A 22,134-nucleotide genomic window follows, 5' to 3' on the forward strand; every position below is an offset into this window, starting at 1 on the left:
TTATCGGCGTTTTGGAGCATTTCTTTAGTAGAAATTTATTGAATAAAAGTTAAAAGAAAAAATATAAAGATTTTGATTGGTTATATATTGATCTTGTTGCAGGTATTTTTCTACGTTGGCATTTAAAACTACAAAAAAAAAACATACGTTTGCCTTTTTTACAAGATCTAACTTCGTCACCCTGTTCTATGTTTTTTTTTTTCTTTTTTATCGCTGACTATGCGGTATTGGTTTTACTAATTGTTGAAGGCCGTACGGTGAACTATAGTCGTCCATTTTTAAGCATTATGGTCTCTTTTGGAGAGTTTTCTCATTGGCAATCATACCACTTCTTCTTATTTTTTTTATATATACAGACATCTTGCATATACAAAATGAACAAAGATATGCAAAATGTCCGTGCATTTGGTTAATTGTAATTAAATTAACACATTTGGCCTCTATAATGAAAACTACGTGATATTAAATTAACTACATTGTTTTGATGGTTTTTTGGCCTGTTATTAATTTTACGGATGAAGAGATATTTTCATATCCAACTAAACGGGAGATTATATGATAAGGTGATACCTCAAAAATAACGTGATTTGATATTGTGACATTTAAATTGGATGTTCATTTGGTCAATGCTGGCTACCGAAGGTCACAATGGAGTAATATTTTATTCATTCTCCTTAGCAAGGGCTTGGTTATTTTCGAATTTCACGATGTCATCTTGGCAAAATGGACAATTCTTGAATTATAGGTTATAATTCTTGTAATTTTTGGCCATGGTATTGTCTGTTTTTATGTTCACTTAATTTAGAGAACATACTCACCATCAACATCCTTTGGTGCTTTGTATAGAAAAAATAAATACACTTTATTTTAATTTATTTTATACATTCTGATATGTAACTAAGGTTTTAACAAACAAACATATAGTAAAAGTTTGTTTCCCTGTATCAAAAGTCAATTTTATATCTTAATGGTTTGAATAATAACAAGATAAATAAAACATGGATTATTAGAAATATTGTTTCGCTCACAATGAGGAGGATACTTATAGTTTGGCATTGCACAAGGTCATCTTTTTTTGCAGACTTTTTATGACGTCTTTACACTAAATTAAATCTTGGAAATATGATTTAATTATAAGTTGTATTTTGCTTTGTGTACAATATAAAAATACTAACGTTTGTCTTTTTTACAAGATTTTACTCCGTCATCTCGATATTCTGCTTAACAGACGCAATACATATGCAGGTATTAATTATATTATGGGATGCATATATTTTAATGCTATTTGGAATAAATGTCTATATTGATCTGACAAAACGTACGAACGTAAACTATGTTGATAATAAACTCATCATAGATACCAGGATTGAAATTTTATATTAACGCCAGACGCGCGTTTTGTCTACAAAAAAAGACTTATCAGTGATAGGCTGCTTCAAATAAAATCTCTATTTAGCTCATAGTAAAAACAAATAACAGTTATTTGAGAAGAAAAAAATCTGTGATTAAAATTCTTATTAGTCCAACCCTAAGGCATCTCTTTATATACTACCAAACCCAAATGTTGAGAAGATTAAGAAAATCAATGATGCTAATTTCTCTTTATGTGAAACTCAGCTATATACAATGATTGAAAAAAAGAAGTGTTACAGATACATTTTAGTTCATTTTCCTTGAATCAAATTAAAAATAAAATGAACCAGGAATATCTCATTCGTGTATCTCAACGTGCCAATTAAATAAAGATCACCATCTCATTATATAGTGATCGGTGTAGAGGAAGGGGAAATATATACAAACAACCTCTTACCTGTATAAATAGAGATCCTCCATGGACCACCACATGTCTGACGTTTATTGCCTGAGCATGGCGTTTTACAATCACTTTCTTTTCTTTTTCTGTCTTTTCGTAAATCATTCCCACAAAAGCATTCGTATCCATACTATAAAATAATTATTCTTTTTATTAAAATTATCACCTTTTTATTAACATAATCTAATCAAATACAAAGTAATGCAAGGTATTTGCCTATCTCAGAGTAATAAAGTATATATGTCATATGTACTTCTTATGGTTCAAATACGATCGAGCAATAAAAAGTCTAAGGAATAAAATCTACGACTCAGAAAACGTATTGTTTTGGTAATTATTTGTAAGAATCGCCCCTCAGGCTTAAGATTGATATTACCCCTGGGACATAAGTTTTCAAAAATGTACCATATTTATTAAAAACTAGGGTTGACTAAAATAAATGTTTCGGTGAAGAGTGATGTGAAGCACATTTCAAAAACTACTAGAATCAACCTTATTCTATAAATTCATGAACACAAACTCCTTACCTATCAATGACTTACCTCAACACCTGCAAACTTGAATCCTTTTTTACCACAAAACTGTTTGCATTTTTGAACTGTCATACCTTTGTCTTTCAGTACCTCGTTATGTAATATTCTAGTGCTGTCATCCTGATAACAACCAATATATCCTGATTCTTTAATAAATTGGAAAAAAAACTATAGATTGAATATTTTCAAGATAAATTATGCTAGGTTTCATGTTTCATTAATGTGTAAAATGTCAAAGATTGTATAAGAAAATCGTCGTTTTATTGTACGATAATCGTTGATCACTGTTACACAAGTTTTCTAGATTGTCCGCGTAACAGATGAAATTTCAAAGCAGAAGGTATTATAATGCCAGTTTTGGGGCCCTTGAATTTGAAAATCAAAAAGTATTAAAAAATTTACTAAATGATGTTCTTCAAATATTTAAAAGACATTATCTCTTATTTTATTAATTTCGAAGACTTTTATAGCTTACTTTATGGTATGGGTTTTACACATTGTTTTTGCAAGTTCGAACGAGAACATATAGCTGCTTACATCTACCCCAATTGGTCTATTGTGGATATTTTTCTCGTTGATATATACCGCATCTTTTTATTTTGACATTTATGTTGATCTATTAGTTTGTTTGATAGTTTAGTGTTCGATTCGATTCCTTGCTAATATGATACATATAACGTTTATCGGCGTTTTGGAGCATTTCTTTAGTAGAAATTTATTGAATAAAAGTTAAAAGAAAAAAATATAAAGATTTTGATTGGTTATATATTGGTCTTGTTTCAGGTATTTTTCTAAGTTGGCATTTAAAACTACAAAAAAAAAATAAACATACATTTGCCTTTTTTACAAGATCTAACTCTGTCATCCTGTTCTATGTTTTATTTTATTTTTTATCGCTGACTATGCGGTATTGGTTTTACTAATTGTTGAAGACCGTACAGTGAACTATAGTCGTCAATTTTTGCGCATTATGGTCTCTTTTGGAGAGTTGTCTCATTGGCAATCATACCACTTCTTCTTAATTTTTTTATATATACAGACATCTTGCATATAAAAAATGAACAAAGATATGCAAAATGTCCGTGCATTTTGTTAATTTTAATTAAAATAACACATTAGGCCTCTATAATGAAAACTACGTGATATTAAATTAACTATGTTGTTTTGATGGTTTTTTGGCCTGTTATTAATTTTACGGATGAAGAGATATTTTCATATCCAACTAAACGGGAGGTTATATGATAAAGTGATACCTCAAAAATAACGTGATTTGATATTGTGACATTTAAATTGGATGTTCATTTGGTCAATGCTGACTACCAAAGGTCACGATGGAGTAATATTTTATTCATTCTCCTTGGCAAGGGCTTGGTTATTTTCGAATTTCACGATGTCATCTTGGCAAAATGGACAATTCTTGAATTAAAGATTATATTGCTTGTAATTTTATTTCTGAGAATGATTAATATCTAATAGAAAATAAACAAAGAATTTGGGGTATAGACCCATGGCCCAAAATCAACATAAAGCAAAGGAAAAGCATGTTTATTTCTGTTCTTCATCTTAAAGTCACAGTTAGACTTTCAAAATGAAGCAAAATAAATCTCATCTCACTGAGCCCCAAGCATCGGGTTTTATGTCATTTAATTGCTTTGTTGACACTGATAAACATTTTTAAATTAGTTTTAGTCCGACTCTGATGTTTGAATATCGCTTAGACAACAACAAAAAAAAGGCCCATCAATATCCAAAAAAATATTTTATCTTTCTGAAACACAAAATGCATTTAACTTTTATATCTCTAGTGGATGCCCGGTCTACAAAAATTTCAACTGCACAGGGTAGTCTGTACTCGGAGTAGTTTTTTGTGCTCTAAAAACACAGCACTTTTTGTCAATTTGTTATAATGAACCTTAAACTCGCAAAAACCATTTAATAAATATAAAAACGAAAGCAATGCGAATGTATGGAATCATATATGATTGTTTGCTTTGTCTATATGCCATTTTGTTTTGAAAAAAATCCGACACATTGATTAACAACACATATATTATTCCATGTAAGCCCTTGAAAAGTTTTAAGTAGTGTGTGTTGATGTGTAAAAGATAAAAGAAAATTGATTTCCGAAAATAAAATGATAATTGTGAACAATTCTAATATATTTTGACAAAAATATACAGTCAGTAGGAAAAGAAAAATATGAATATAAAGTTAGAATTTTGTTTGTAATAGCAACATGATACACTTTTTTTGCACATAACATTATATCCTCTGTAAACTGAGAGCTGGACCTTAATGTTTATTATATTTCTCTTAAAAACTCTGCGTAAATTATGTATTATATTTTTTAAACTTGATATATATGAAACATATTCTGCTAGTCTGTAAACCAATATTTTTTTTACTTGGAACAACAACCCCAACACTAACCCCTTTTTCCAACAAAAATAAAACTATAAAACAATCAAATTAAAGAATAAAAACAAATAATAATTAGAACTCAGCAAATATCGATCTATGCAATAGTACATAACCGATGTTCAAATTTTATACATCCCCTATTCTAATTTGACCTTTTTTTTAAATAATTTTGATTTTAAAATTAGAATGATCATTGAAGGCAAAAACACATTTTTTCACAAGTATTTAATTTTAAAAAGGAAGTAACTCTAACAAACCTTTCAAATATCTACATACAGATAATATTTACATAACATCTTTAAAATTTCAACTTACCAACTACTGTCTGTAGGACTGTCACAAGCAAAAAAAGAAAAACTCCCAGTCGTGCATCCATGATTCCGGCTGTTTGAGTCTCATGTGATGCAAAGTTGCTTATATACCCTTAATAAACCCACGTGTGGACACGTACATTGATCAGATATATTGACGTTCGGGTACGTATCTGTCAATCGAAGTCATTTTTATATTATCCTTCCAATTTGCAAAAACATGGTTTTAAAAGAATTTGCGAAACAGGTTGTGTTGTTTACGCACGAGATATATTCAAAAATTGACAATAATTACACTTAAAGATTGATGATTGTATCAAAATTATTAAAAAAAAACTTGTATGCATGTGTTTTTAATATGTTATATACAATCATCAGTAAATTAAATGAAGTAACATGAGTTGTTGATTGTATCTTCTAGTAGGTTATAGGCTATCTATATCAAAATGATACTATTGTCCATCCGTAAATATTAATTTAAACATTGTAATTACATGTCTAATACTTGCTTATATATCTGAAATTATCATTTTTTCCAAATATTGCATCTCCTTGTTATGGCTACGTAACACATGTTTTAATTGAATTAAATACGATTATATTTCACCGATGTGATAACTTACACCGACGCATGTTGAATTTGAATAGTGTATTGCTTTTTTTTATTCGAAAAATAATTTTTGGAAGTTACACATGTAGAATAAGGCAAAACGAAAAGGTTTAAGCTTGAGAATATTGTTTGAAATTGAAAAATCCATGCAGTTTTCCAAAAACGAAGATTTGTTTTATTCATCTTTATAATCTGTGTAAACAGTGTTATATATATTTAAGTGCCAGTCTTTGTAAACGTCAGGCAATTTAGAAGAATTTCAAATTTGACCGGGAAAAAACCCCAACGATTTAACCATCCAATTTGAAGTTACATTCATCTTGAGGTAGGAATTGTAGCTCTTTCGTTTCTGTGTGTCTGGTAATTTGAGAAATCTCCAGATAACTTTTGGTTAGAATGATAGCAAATTACGGAGTTAGCTCCCCTCAATTGGTAATTTCTAGTGCATTTCAACCAAATTATTTCTTGAATTACCAGAACAGAAAAAAGAAATGAATGTTATATTTGTGCACTATTATACATTGCATTATTATTTATTCAATGTTAATTTTTCTCGTCTTGAATATGTACAATGTATTTAAAAAATACCACTAGTCGGCATTTACATTTTGAAAAAGAATGCAGTATGTTTTTATGAAAATTAGATAGCCATGCTCCAATGTATTACGCTAGTATGTATTCATGACTAGAATTTCATTTGATTGATCTTTTACTGCTGCTGATTTTGTTTCCTTTTTTTTTTTGTTATTGTTGATAGTTTCCCTTTTTACATGTATCATGCTTTTTACCCCAACAACACAGACATGGGTAAAAATCGTAATTCAAACTCAAGTACCTATTTAAGAATTGTACTTTATTTAAGAAATAATTGATACCAGCTATACTTTATTGTAGTTTTAATATGGGTAGGCATTATATTCGTGATTATTTTTGCAAGAGCGATAATCAATTATTTCGATACTGATTAGGTCATTTACGGTAATTTCTATGTTCGCTGTGTATAAGTTTACAGTATTTGTTTAGGCTCTTCCATCAACCTCCCTGTCGATTTTTATCCAACTAGTTCAAACCAGTTTAATTTCGCAAAGTTGTATTTCTAAAATTCAAAATTGAAACAGAAATAAACAAATGTATTAACTAAAACAATATTTGTGTCACAATATAACAGAAAAGTTATAATTCAACCGTCTTTTCCGTTGAAGTCAATTTCTGACACGCACATTTTCAAGTCAGTTCTCAATAGCGGTGGACGCACAAGGAGAATCGGGTAGGTCTTTATTTACTAAATTAATCGTAAATGTTCCTCCGGTTATGGTAGCATTGGTAAATATGTTCATATCTGATAGAGGATTCCTTGGTAAAGTTGTGCTGACATTCGAGACTTGGCAGGAGGGGCCCTTTGACCGAGATTCATTTATACTTGCGGTAGTCCAAATAATAACGACGTCTGGCAACGCTATTTAATTTTTCGACGGCGTCCCAGAAAAAAAATTAAAATAGCCTTGTTGCGTCCAACAAAAAAATAGCCCTGTGGCGTCCAAGAAAAAAATTAAAGTAGCCTTACCAGACGTCATAATTATTTGGACTATACTTGCGGTAGCTCCACCCTGTAAAGTTGATGAAACGGCACGCGTTTGTGCATCTGACGATTTAAAGCGCTGTATTACATGATGATTAAATTAAAACTGAGTGACAATCTTGTTACATTTGTAAAATGGATTGGAAACCTTGGTGGTATATTGGTAATTACGCCTATTTTTTATATAGGAGAATGGGGTTCGATTCCCTGCTAGGGTCAATCAATTTTATCATAAATATGAAACAATTTTGTCATTTCAGTACAACAGTTATAATTAGCTATACTTTATTTTATATTTATAGTCAGATCATATGTTTCAATGAATCCCAAAGGGTGACTGGGGTATAGAAATATGGTCACTTGGTCTTCTCCCGACCGGCAGTAAAACGCTTGCCGAAGTGGGGCGTCCGTTTGGCTGTGCGGGATGTATCAAGTTCGCAGTCACGTCCGGTCAGAAGGGGGACGTTAAATCCGATGCCTCGTGTAAAGAGAGTGCCACGCTCTTTGCACGTTAAGAACCCTTGCAACAACTCTTTTGAGGGGTCCGTAGGTGGCCTGTTGCAAGGCAAAATTTCTGTCCCTATCCAAAATACCCTCATTTTCCAGTGGTAGTCCAAATTTCCCCGACCATCATCCCGGATGGCCTTTATCATATCAACCTACCTATTGTATTTATTGTGAACTTGTTCTCGTCCTGAATATGCATGAAATATTTGCCACTGGACGTTAAGCAACCAACAATCAATCAATCAATGTTTCAATGAAATTATTAAAACATGCCTTTTTAACAGGATAGATGAAACGTGTTTTTCACAGGGAGGGGTTTTGAAGTTAGAACAGCCAACATGAACGTTGCGGTATCTAGGTCAAATATGTCAATTTCGAAATGTAACACATTGTTGTCATTGTAAAAGTATTAGTAACAAAATGTGTATCATTTTAGTGTTTGAAAGTGTTTTAAGTTACTGAAATACATTAAATGCATACCAATTTGATAAAATTCATTTTTCTGCCGTAGTCAATGTACGCATGTTCAAACTAATTTTATTGGATAATAGAGCAAGGTTTTTTTTTTACAAAGCTAAAGAAGCACGTCATATTAGAATACTTATTTGTACATATTGTCTTGCTTATTATTATTTTCAGTGGGTAATCTAGTGACAAAACATTACCTCCCTTGAAAACTGAAAACTGGATCTCGTCAATGAGAAAAGCAGGCTATAGAACTTTTATGTAAATTTGGTTTTAATATTGATATGCGAATAAATTCCTCGCGTATCAACCTAGATTTATTTTTTACTGGCTATAACCCTCACTGGAACAAATTAATTATCTCGCTCAGAGAAGTTTAGAAAAAATGCCAAAAGAATCGATAAATATGCAGCAAAGATTATCACTTTTGATATTGAGTTACCAATCAAATTTAAACGGACTTATTCAAGTGATATTATTACTCGATTTATTTCACTTGATTGGGCGGAGTTTAACCGATTCGCTCACAATAAACCAGTCCATCTATAGGTAGGTGTTTAAGGATAAACTCATCAATGAAGTGTCCCGTCATTGTTTTGTAAATTCTTTTGATGACACTGATAGTTGATTAGAAATCAGTAATAATTATAACGGCACTCATCTTTATCACACACATCTTCAAATAGACTGTCCTCATGCAAATTAAAACGTAAGCTCCGCCCGATCAGTTGAAATAACATTGGTAATACATGCAATCAGATTTATTTACTGCTATTTCGCGAGTATTATAGTTTTATTCGTGACTGTTTATCAAATTCTGAATGCTATATGTTTTGAGCACGAACGACGCACAATTTCCTTGTAGTTTATTTACAATTCAGTGTTTTATATTTTCCGTGGTTTTTTTTCGAGAGCAACATTTAACATGTTAATAATATCCGGGTTTTTCAACAAATGCTCCGGTTTCTTTCTTTTTAATGAAAGAGGGACGAAAGATACCAAAGGGACAGTCAAACTCATAAATCTAAAACAAACTGACAACGCCATGGCTAAAAATGAAAAAGACAAACAGAAAAACAATAGTACACATGACACAACATAGAAAACTAAAGAATAAACAACACGAACCCCACCAAAAACTAGGGGTGATCTCAGGTGCTCCGGAAGGGTTAGCAGATCCTGCTCCACATGCGGCACCCGTCGTGTTGCTTATGTGATTACAAATCCGGTAAATAGTCTAATTCGGTAGGTCAAATTCATGAAAGGGAAGGGGATTGTAGTTACGAAGTGAGGAACATATCCGATATCATTTGTGAAATGGTTATTCCATAACGGTCAACCAACTCGTGATGGCGTCCGTAAAATTTACGAAGAGATGATTTCAACTTCACCATTTGGAACTCTTGATTTAATAGCTTCCTTGTGAGCAGTAACCCTCTATCAAGAAAATCATGATAGGAAATGCAAGCACGGGAATATCGTATCAATTGAGAGATATATACCCCGTATGCAGGTGCTGCTGGAATGTTGCTACTTAGAAATGGAAAGTTCACAATTGGAAAGCTGAAATCATCTCTTTTGTCGTAAAGTTTTGTCTTCAACCGACCCTCAAAATGTGATTAGAAAAAAGACAATATTGGGCTTAAAAACCTACTTATTCTAGAGTTTGTAACTGTATATAAATTTGCAAAGGACAACATTATATATCTTAATAAGTCACAAAAACGTATTACTATTTTAATGGTAATCCCTATTCTGAACTACTCTGAAAACTTTTTGCCATAACATTGCAGTATTTAAAAGATATATAAGAAATCACTGTGTCCTTTTTAAAACGGTCTTTAGAACCGAGTACAGGGACTCATAATCTTTTCCACTTCATTTCATGCTACCTTTGTTTTTACAGTCAAGAACATTTTATGAATGATTTATATGACCGTGACGAAATACATAATCGGTAAAAAAATAGAAAAATTAAATGTTAACCCAAATATTCTACTAAAAGAGCACCCCCCCCCCCCCAAAAAAAATAAAGCGCTTTTCTGGATTACCTTCATCCGTAACGTTCAAAGTCAAATATTTGAAAACCAAGGATGTGTAAGAACCGAAATATTTGAAGACTTATACATTTGTTATATGACCAAAAGCACCTATTACATAGCCAAATTCATCTAAGTTCAACTTTGCTTGGTGGTATTGAAACCTTAGGCTCTTTACAATTTTTAGATTTGTAAACGGACAATGTTGAATGATTGTTTTTTGATTGCTTAACGTGCAGTGAAAAATATTTCATGCATTTACAGGACGAGATCAATCCAATGGGTAGGTCCTGCAAAGAGGACGTTCGGGATGAAGGTTGGGAAATTAAGACTGCCACTGAAAACGAGGGTATATTGGATATTGACAGAATTGTTGCCTTGAAACACGCCCCTCGTATGGAACCCTCAAAGTACTGTCACTGGTTTGGGTAGCGTGTACGTGACACATTTAACTCTACTAATAAAAATGAGGTTTTTGTTCATGGGATGGGGAAAATATACGTTAATCAAATCGAGGAATAATGTAATACATGTATACAATAAATGATTTATTGAACTTCTAATGCTATTTTTTATGACAGGATTTCCAAGAGTTACAATAAAGTTAATTTGTTCTTTAGTTGTCTTTTTCTTTACTTCAACTTCATAAACCAATCTTTTCAAACGGGTTACTCTGCCTTGTATCAAATATTCGATCCTTGTACCAGATATTCGAGCCTTATACCAAATTTTCGAGCCTTATACCAAATCAATTTATCGGGATTAACCCCGTATTTGGATATACGCAATTGTTCTCTTTTCGGAATTATGTCCGACTAGAACTCACTTTAATGTTGAAATTATAAATATTTCGTCCTGAATAGCTTGTTTCTCCTTAATATTTGCAACAAATTGTGAGAATCACCTCAGTAAAGTAATTTTAAAGCTTAAATAAGCTATAAAATATGTATGTATCTTGCTTTTATATTAAATAAAATAAATTTTCTCTGTACCTTTTCTTTTTGTGAATATCTGTATGTTTTTACGTATGTCCTTTCCTCTTTGACCGTCGAATCCCAGAACCCCGAATAAGACAAACGCTCTTGTTTTTATATGACGATGCTATGTAGCTACAGCGATTTCCAAAAATTTAGCTATCCCTATGGTGTCCCCAGAGTTAAAGCTAAGAGTGGCGCGAAATTCGCCATCTCTTAGGTAACGATTAGAATCTCGTATTTTCATCCCAACAACATGTTACTTCTTTGTACTATCAATATTATTCAGCTTCCGTTAAATAAATCTGAAATAAACTTTATTTCATTGAAAACTGTTACCAAATATAGAATCAGGATAAATTTACCCATATCGAGCCTCTGAAAGTTTCCTTCTATTTTCATCCAAGTACGCACATGCGTAAAGTCAACTTTCGAATACACATCCTCTATAGAATTTTGTACATCAGGAGTTTGTAAACATTGACCGATAAGATAACAATTTGAAACAAAATTAAATGTTGGCATGCTAAAAAGGTAAGACCAGACGAAGTCCATTCGACGTATAACCTCTGAAACAGCTGTCATGTGTTTAAACGAAAGAAATCCTCTAAACCCAGACGTCCATATGCAACTATTCCAGTCATAATTAGGTTCGATAACTCTGTATGTGACTGGTTTAATTAGGATTATGTAAAATGTACTGGTTACCCATGAATGTTTTCAAAAAATATATATATATTGATATTTCATCTTTGTTACCATCCATCCGTGGTTTCCTTTCGTTAATAGAAAATATTATCATAAAATGATTTCATAAACAACCGTATAATACTAATATATATATTAGGTCTTGTTAAAACTTACATCGTGATTAGGCCACGTTGCCATGTTTGTTTTATTCTGAGACTACTATAACACATATAGTAGTCTCAGTTTTATTTGATCACGTTGATGACTTAATTAATATCTCCACAATCTAGCCTTATCCTTAATTATCATACGAGTTACAATAACGTGTCATATTGAATTGCAATACAAACAGTTAAATATTATTGAATTATTTGCATGTGCAAAATAAGTGTCGAACATCGTCTACGTCTGAAAATTATTTGGTCGCCATTTTGTTATATGTAACTTCGATATGTTATCAAAACAAATAGCATGTATCTACTTTAACAGAGGGAAACAATGTTTAATTCTATGCTGCATTAAGGTAAGACAATTATTGAAAAGACATGCATCTAACAATTTTTCTATTTTCATCGTACAAATCTTCAAAAATATATACTCCCTTGTCGCCCAAAGCTTTCAATGTTCATGTAAACTGCATGGTCGGTGCATGTATATCTTTATTTTTAGTGTGAGAGACTGTTTCTAATAAATATATTAAAGAACATGTGAAAAAAGAAATTTCTTAAGTACAAAAAGACACACTTTGATACATATTTGAAATATTACTTTTTGATTTATAACTAAATGAATACCGGCATGTCGTGTCGTTGTGAACCTTCAACAGTGACCGCCATTTTGAAAATATTGCTGAAGACTGCCAAAATATGAACTTTTCAACCAAATTTTGAAGCAAAAAGTTTAATACCTGAACTGATATGGTTTGCGATTTCATTTAAATGAATATGTTGTCGATCTTTTTAGGGGTTGGGGGATATAAGTATTAATAAATTAGTTGAGAAAATTGATTTAACAAAAAGGTCCCATTGCAATTTTATCGAGTTTTAACTATGATGTCAACGGAGGCTGTGTTGCTATTGTCACCTAAATTTTCAAACTTATTTCGAAGCACGAAATCATATTTCTGAATTAAAACTTAAAACATATTTAATTGTAAAAATTTATTAACTGTAAAACGCGGGGTTGGGAGGTAAAATATACATTATAACAAAAACGTTATGACCGTTTTATCTATGTACCCCGTTCACTTTCATTGATAATCTATCGGCCATTAATGATATACAACTTAAGTGTAAAAGTCACGTGATGACGGAGATAGTTGGATATGCTACTTCGTACACAAAATTGTATGTTGACTCCTCCACATGTGCTTACATTTACCAATCTCATATACCAAATATTTAGGTAATTGATCTATACCATTAACTGTAACATACGTTACTATGGTATAAGTAATGTGCAAATTTAATAACTTGCACAACCTCTTGTAATAAAAAGAGGGGGTGCAGTTTGTAGATCATTACAATACTGCAAAGTACTGTTGCAAGGGTTCGTAACGTGTAGTGAACGTGACATTCTCTCTTCACGTCCCATTCTGATCGGAGGTGGCTGCGTACTTGAAGCAAGAGTTTTACTTCCGGTCGGAAGAGGAACTTAGTGACCATATTTATATTCCTCAGTCCCCATTGGAGGTAAACAATTTTTAAAAGGTTTGTTATAAATCATGCCAGCACTAAATTACTGACTACTGAGCTGATGTTAAACTCGGGGACTTATCCAATGTATTTAATAAACAACGAAATATACAATCTGTAAGCTTTAAAACGATCTTTTAGAAATGATAAAAAAAAATGTGAATATAATATGAGTACACCTATTAAATACATGAAATATACATTGTAAATTTTTATTCTTTGTATTCATGATGGAAATGAAGTACGGTGGTGCTTTATTTCTGTGTGACCTCTTCAAGTAGGAGCATTTGAACATTATTCTAGATTTCCATTTCTAGAACGATTAAACATGTTACCATCAAGATAAATAGTAAATGAAACACTTATGATGTATTTTTTGTTAAAAAAAACACACATTTACCCACTTTACACACTATGTGTACGTACGTCTCAATCCAACATGTCTGAACTCATATACAGTTTAAAATTGAGAATGGAAGTGTTTGTTTACATCACGAAATATTTACTGTATGAATATAGATTAGACCGTTGTTTTCCAGGTTTGAATGGTGTTACACTAGTAATGTTTTGGGACCCTTTATAGCTTGCAAAGGCTCCATGTTGAAAACCATACCTTGACCTATAATGGTTTACTGTTATAAATTGTGACTTGGATGGAGAGTTGTTTCATTGGCACTCATACCATATCTTCCTATATGTACATAAAAATACTAATTACATTGTGCATTCCTGTTACATTTTTTACGTCTAATGACTTGCATGTTTGCGTCACTTGCGGCAACGCATCTGAACACCGTCCCACAATCTCTGGATGTAATTTCTGTATCAATCTAATTGCAAAAAGACAATATTGTATTTTATAGCTGAATATGGAAGTATCAAATGAGTTTCGAATCTCAATTTGGATATATCGTTCTCAATTCGACACAATCGTTGTTACGAGTAGAAAACTAAACGGTGTACATCCATAAAAAAAATATAGGATGCATATAAGGTCGCCTTCAAAAACCGAAATGAGAGTAACAAATCTTTTCATTGCAATAATATGAATACATATCTTATTTTGTAATGTTAAATTATTCAATAACTTAAGGATGTACATAGATGTATTTTATTTCGTTTGAAATAGGGTTTTTCCCGTTTGCTATTTGTAGTATTATTTATAGATGGGAACTAGTATAACTAGTTCGGATACTGGTTTTGTAACAGTATGTACTATTTATAAGTTTGAAGTTAGGTGCAGGAGGCACGAGGAAAGTTTTTGGCGGTTTTTATAGGTGGGGTTTAAAGGTACTATATAAAGTTTGGGATTTAAATGTATTAGTATCGAAGGTGCTCACAGTTACGTCGAATTGAAGTTGGTCACATAGGTATATGTGCAGTTGCTGCTATGTTTATTGTACGTACAGGCGTTAGAGGTATTAGCCGGGGGAAAAGAAACGATGCGAAAGAGGAGCATGTTTATATGAATGCACATGAACGGAGTTGAGCATAATGTTGACTTTATTTACATTCTAAAATCATGCCTGGAGATAATATTATTAAGTTAAAAGCGAATATCAATATATTTGTGTTCTTTAAAAACCTTTTTACAGGTTTATGATTTTATTTTAAAATACTACAGAATTTGGTTATATAATTCCATTCAATACCGAACCATGTGAACCATGTTCAGTTCATTAATATGATAAACAAATCAGCTTTTAAGCATGCAATTTTTATTTAAAAGTTGGTAGATGAAATGCTCACTAAATATTACAGTGTCCACCTTTTGTAGTAAATCTGATTACTGTTTCAGTACAAAGTTCAGGTAAAGAATTCGTAAGACTTGTACTAGATTTGAGACATGTAAACAACATATGTTTAAACAATAATATAGTATTAGAGGTAGAATGGATACCTAGGAATGAAAATACTTGCGCAGATGCGCTTAGTAAAATATTTGATTTCGATGACTGGGGTGTTTCACAAAATATTTTCAAAAATTTTTAATGCTTTATGGGGTCCATCCATTTACTTGTGATACTTTTGCAGATGACAGAAATAAGAGATTATCTGTATTCTTTTCAAAATTTTTTACTCCAGGTACACCAGGTGTAGACGCATTTGCATATGATTGGTCAAAATTTAATAATTGGGTAGTTCCTCTTGTTAATTTAATTTCTCGGACAATTAATCATATGCAGATATGCAAAGCCAAAGGTGTTTTAGTAGTAACAAAAATGGAAGTCCATTTTTTGGCCTATGATTGTAGATCGTTTTACTGACACTTATCAAAATTTTGTAAAGGATTTAAGAGAATATAAAAAATACAAAAACGTTTTTGTGGCTGGATCACATGACAACAGTATTTTTGCAAAACAGTATATTAACAGTCACGTGTGGGTACTGTTAGTTGATTTTAGTTAATGTTTATTTCATATGAAATGTATTAATCTTCTCGCAGCGAGATGATTTTGTCACGAAGAGTGATATGAGTTACAGATGAGTTTGAAATGGTATGTATGAAATTTATTTTATTAGATCGCTGAGAGCGATGTTTTGGGTCGCGCAGTGCGACAATAATTCACTCAGGGTGAATTGAGTAACAGTTGAATTTAAACTGTTGTAATGTATGGACATTATTCATTAGGTCGCTGGGAGCGATGTGATTGGTTGCACAATGCACCATGGGATGTTGTCGCTGGGAGCGATGTGATTGGTTGCACAGTGCACCATTGGATGTTGTCGCTGGGAGCGATGTGATTGGTTGCACAGTGCACCATGGGATGTTGTCACTGGGAGCGATGTGATTGGTTGCACAGTGCACCATGGAATGTTGTCGCTGGGAGCGATGTGATTGGTTGCACAGTGCACCATGGGATGTTGTCGCTGGGAGCGATGTGATTGGTTGCACAGTGCACCATGGGATGTTGTCTCTTGGAGCGATGTGATTGGTTGCACAGTGCACCATTGGATGTTGTATAGATAAATTAATATATAGAAAACAAAAGATTAAATATGAAGACATTAACTTTTGCACATAATTCAATATATGTATACATTTGATTTGAAGATGAGACTTGTAATCATCATCAATTTTATAGGTTTTTTCATAAAATACCACAGTTTTGCTTTTATTTTATCAGCAGGTCGCATTTACTATAAAACGATCAGAGTTTTAGTACCATATTGGAGACCTTATGTCTGTGAGAATAATTTCCCTGATGCCACAATATGCAGGTGTAGATATAAAAAGTAGCCCGTTTTATGTGAGATAAATCGGACAGTACCAAGAGTTCAACTTGGAGAGATTTTAAAACGAATCAATGAAAACAGTTTGAGAAATTATTCAACCTATTATTGGTCACATAGGTATATGTGCAGTGGCTGCTATGTTTATTGTACGTACAGGCGTTGGAGATATTAGCCGGGAGGGAAAGAAACGATGCGAAAGAGGAACAATGTTATAGGTCATGTGTTTATATATTGTTTCAATCGAAGAAATATGTACAATAAAGTAAAATAAAATATTGTATCGCAAGAAAAAATAATATGTTACTGCGAGCAACTAATCCTATATCTGTGTTTGTCTTTTTTATAGCCTATTGAATTTAGAGATTAAATGCTTTAAATTCGGACGAGCAGGGCGAGGGAGAATTTAAGTGAAATTAATAAAATGTTGAATTTAATATTAATACTATTAATCGAAAGAACATAAGTTAAGGAACAAAATAAGTTAACAATATTGATAGGCTATGAGCTCCTTTTCGAGATATTTATTTTTGTTATGGCGGGAAAAGCTTAATGCTGACTCAGACATTAGTTTTATTTGGGTCTCAAATCGATAGAAAAGAAATCTAGAATCGGCTTAAAGTTTGGTTAATGACCTTTTATGTGCTATTGAAGTCTTATATGAAAAGAGAAATGGGTGTTATAGGGCACAATATTTTACCCAGCAACTTAGGAAAAAAACCTATGATTCCGAACTTCTGACACAATAGGTTTTTGTTTCAGTGCCAGTGATGAGTCTGATAAGTATGAATCGCGCGTCTGTCTTTCCAGATTAATCAGCTTGATACCTTTATGAGTTTTAAAATTCAATAACTTACTGGATAGTATTCACCGGAAGATAGATTGCAACCACACTGAGCTATCGGTATACATTTGATGTCACTTAGTACAAATCCTTTTTTACACTGACATCCTTCTGATGGGGTAGTTTGCATGTTTTGGGGGCATGTATATCAACGCATGTGGCTGGACATCCACTTACAGCACTACTGTATTCCATATTGCCTTCACATATAAAAGCTGTTCAAAAATAATAAATGTAGTTGTAATTGCAGATATAATGCATGCCATTTCAATACTTATAGATTGCATGCAAAAACAAACGGAGCTGGGGTACAAATGACATATTTCCACTTTCGATAATCGATTAAAACATCGTTAACAAAATTTATTGTTTGAAAATTATTCATATTTTGACATAATCACAGTGACGAAATCAACATTAGGATTCTTAAAAAGTAACTCCTAAAAGGGTGATTTATCGTTTACACTAGATATGAATTTGGAACAGCACACTTACGACAAAATTGTTTTGTTCTCCATGATATACTAACACCCATGTTTTCATATCTTTCTTCTAGGCCTTCAACAGCTTCGCAAACAATTGTATTTCATATATCTGGGTGGTCACTGTATGCACAGTAGTCATATACACAAGTGTTATATATATCTTGAACTAATGCCGTGTCTACTTGTGAGCAGTCTTTGAACGGGCTGCTTGGGTTAGCTGGATTTAACTGCCCGCCGGCGGAGTTTCTATTCACTTTGTTTCTCAGTGCTGACGTACACGGATCCGGCGGGGTTGTCACGCCACACCTGAATTGAGTTTAGAAAAATCATGTAGACATACGATTTATAATTTTGATCATGATTTAGTTACGCAGGCACTTGTTTGTTTAGGAAAATTTCTGTTATTTGTTTGCTTAATGGCAACACATCTTGAGACACGAACTAATAACAGTCTTTAAAGTTAATGACGAAATAAATAAACATTAATGAAAACACATCAATAAAAAAGAAATAATAACAAAAATACCTACCTCCAAGGAAATTCAAAACGAAAAGAGCATCATCAAATGGAAAAATTAAAATCTCAAATATATAAACGAATGGAAAAAAACGGTCATATTCATGACTTGGCATTTTTTTATGTATAAAACGATTAATTGAACCTCTCACATGTATGCCAAATAGCGTTCAGTAATCATATATGTTATAACGATACATTTAATCCTATCAATATATCAAAATTTCCCATGTTCTAACTATTAACTATTTATACAATACCCAATGGTATAACCTAAATGACCAAACAATATGGCAAAAAAGAACAGAAAAAGAAAAAAAAACGCAAAAACAGAATAAGAGAATATTAAAAAAAAGCCAGTTTCCACTACTTTAATCAAGTTTTGAGATCATGTATTTTTTTTTTTTTTTTTGATTTTGCTCATTCTTTCATCATTGTGAAAAAATTCAACTACAAAGCACTTATAAAGGCCAAAAATAAAACTTTTTTCCAAAATTCTTTATTTTGGTTTAGAGCGGTTTGGCCGTATCATTCTGTATAGATATTCAGTATTGTTTCGTGCTATTGTATTTTAAAAAGTTCTGAATTATTTTTTATGTGTTTGATATAGATATTGACAATACTCTAAATCTCTTTTCTGTATAACTGCACGTGTGCTATACACTATCTTTTTGCTAGTGCCTTCTTGAATCAGGTAACTTTCACCAATAAGCGTAAACTTGTCCGGTTTTGTGCGCACGTCCAAACCATCTTTTGTTCTAAAATCATCTTTAATGCCATTACAATTTCCACACAAGCCAATTAAATTCCGGCTGAATTGACTCGGTACCGATATAGTGACTGCGCTGTTCCCGTCCCATGTAATCTATGTAGTTTTTAGTCTCACATAATACCTGAATATATGATACTGAAATATCTAGTTTTATATGGTAGATATATTTTAATTCCATCCACCCTATTGGGGTGTAAAAGTATTTACAGACGCACATTTTGTAGGAAGCGTTGAAGTGCTCCATTCTGAAAATGTTTGCACGATCAACACTTTTATACATTTTTTATGATGTTGTCAGTTATCTTCACTGTTTCTTTCGTATCTTCCGCCTCTTTTTATAAGAGTGTGTATTTACTAAGGGGCGTAAAGAGGGGGGTATCTGCACATAAGAACGCGAAATAAAATTACCATTTCACGATGAACGAACAATTAAAAAATTCTTGCACCTTGAACTTTTTACCGATTTCACGAAACACGATGAATAACGAACTCTTTTCACGGCTGCAAGTGAAATAAAAATGGCAAAACACGTTGCACGAAAAAAAACCTTTACCACCCTCTTTACTAATTTCTTATCTTTTTTCTATAATCTTAATTAAAGACTCTCTTGTCTCTTGATCGTTTTTTTTTTTTTTTGTAAGTTTATTTTCGATTCCTGAGTTTGAATATCCCTTTTTATCTTTTGGCCTATTAGCTTATTATATCAATATTGAATTAAGATATTACCTTGACAACGTTATTCTTTAACAAGTCAATCTTCGTCTTTCTAACGACTACATGAACAGACCTTGTAAATGAGACTTGTGTATTTCCTCTGTTTTCATTCTTGACTTGAACATGAAATCTGCATCTACTGCTTGGATTAATATATTGAGACAAAGTATATTTACATGTTCCCATGAAATGTAATACTTGTCCGTCGAAAGTTCTGTAATGTGGATCGCCGCTCGCTGAACATGTACAGCTTTCTGGTGATAGAGAATGTACATAACATATTAAGTTCATTGAAAGAAACAACATATCTGCAAATTATCATACCGCTGTTAGAATGACATTGAAAAACTTGACTAATTAATAACTAAACTAAACTTAAACGAGATTTTGTAACCTTTGCTTCATGTGTATGCAAATTCTCTACTAAAATTTATTATCCATAAATAATATAGTATAACTATGAAAGTATATGACTATGGTTTGTATTTCCATCTCGTTTAACTTTCCTCAATTATAACTGTGATAAAGATATAAAATCGTGCACCAAAATCAAGACAATTATCTTTCTTTCTTATACTCAGCAACGCATAATGCTTAATTTTCAACGCCGTCAAATGATCTGTTCTTAACCAAGAATTATAAGGTATCTAGTACAAAACAAACACTTAATCTTTTAGTTCGATATAGAACTAAATGGAACGACACGTGGAAATAAGCTGACCATTGTTGCCATGAATAACGACACAAAACAAATAAAATCCAAACCTCAGGTGATAGACTGGCGGTGTGTCAAGTTTAAACGATGGCGTAAACGCTTAGATGTTTTCCAACCATGTGTGGTAACTCTAATGACAAAAAACACTTCCGAGGAAGTGACAAAAGTAACAACAATGGGTTAATGATTTAACTTTTGAATACACAAAAAAAACAACAGTAAAAGCAATGGTATTACAGTCACGTTATGTTATCAATGCGAAGAATAGAACCATAACCCGAAGGTGTGTTGAAACTTAACTGTTCGGTCTTTTATTAGCCATCTAACCAGATCAGATATTTTGTTTTTAAATCTTGTAACCTTTGATTTAAGTCAAATACAAAATGAAAGATGCTGCATTAAATACATCACAGTATCTTCTTTGGTCCAATTTAATGAAATTCATCCTCAGATGTGGAAAAGTTTTTATTTTTCAAATTCACAATATCTCTAGCTGAAATATACATAGCATGATGCCTTTTTTATTTTTGTAAACGGTACTTACTGGAACAAACATTGATGCCATCTCCTGTGTGTCCTGTTTTACATTTACATCTTCCTCTGTCGCATGTACCATGTATGTGACATTTTCCCTTGCAATCACTTGGTGTGCCTGTATAGACAAACAAACCACCATAGCGAGAAATTGTTATTAACATTTAGAAATTAAATTGAAACACCACTTACAGATGAAGAAGAGGGCCATCGAACTTGCTTGAATAGCTAACTACTAGTATATGGTAAAGGTTTTGGCTATTAATGAAGATCGCTAGGTAACTTCTAGTTCTTATCATCTACGTCATTTCAACTAATGCGATGGTCTACATTTAATATATGTTAAAAATTATCCCTGACTCTGTGTAGTCTCAAGTTTATGGCTTTGATAATATTGCAGGCTATATCATCAAGAAATGTAAATAAATAAATAGAGTCAAGAGTTTTATTAAGCGATGTCATGCACAACTTACTACTAATAAATATAGTAGGGAGTAAAAAATAGTTTTTTTCACTATTTATAATAGACGCCATAAAGAAATAATAATGTGGAAGGAAAAAGAAATTTGCATAGTTCAATGTATTAAAAAAGGACGAAGAGATGTTTTACAGCGAAACCACATATTCTTAAAACAATTCCTCCTTAATTTTACAACCAATCAATTATTAAGATATACATGTAT

General features: G+C 32.2%; 1 protein-coding gene across 2 annotated transcripts in view; it reads right to left on the reverse strand.

Annotated features, from left to right (window-relative positions):
* LOC139527503 (uncharacterized) overlaps nucleotides 1–22,134 on the reverse strand; it is a 59,092-nt gene that overhangs the window by 32,178 nt on the left and 4,780 nt on the right. Inside the window, exons 1-4 of one of the 2 annotated variants that reach the window (XM_071323001.1) lie at nucleotides 5,083–5,238; nucleotides 2,356–2,492; nucleotides 1,811–1,943; nucleotides 819–836 (exon numbers count right to left, since the gene is read on the reverse strand). In XM_071323001.1, coding sequence (XP_071179102.1) covers nucleotides 819–836; nucleotides 1,811–1,943; nucleotides 2,356–2,492; nucleotides 5,083–5,143 — 349 coding nt within the window. In that variant the 5' untranslated portion in view covers nucleotides 5,144–5,238. Of the gene's footprint in view, nucleotides 1–818; nucleotides 837–1,810; nucleotides 1,944–2,355; nucleotides 2,493–5,082; nucleotides 5,239–22,134 lie in introns of those variants that run through there. The other variant, XM_071323000.1, reaches the window with a different exon arrangement.

This window comes from Mytilus edulis, chromosome 6, assembly GCF_963676685.1.
Source record: "Mytilus edulis chromosome 6, xbMytEdul2.2, whole genome shotgun sequence".
In the NCBI taxonomy this organism is placed as follows: domain Eukaryota; kingdom Metazoa; phylum Mollusca; class Bivalvia; order Mytilida; family Mytilidae; genus Mytilus; species Mytilus edulis.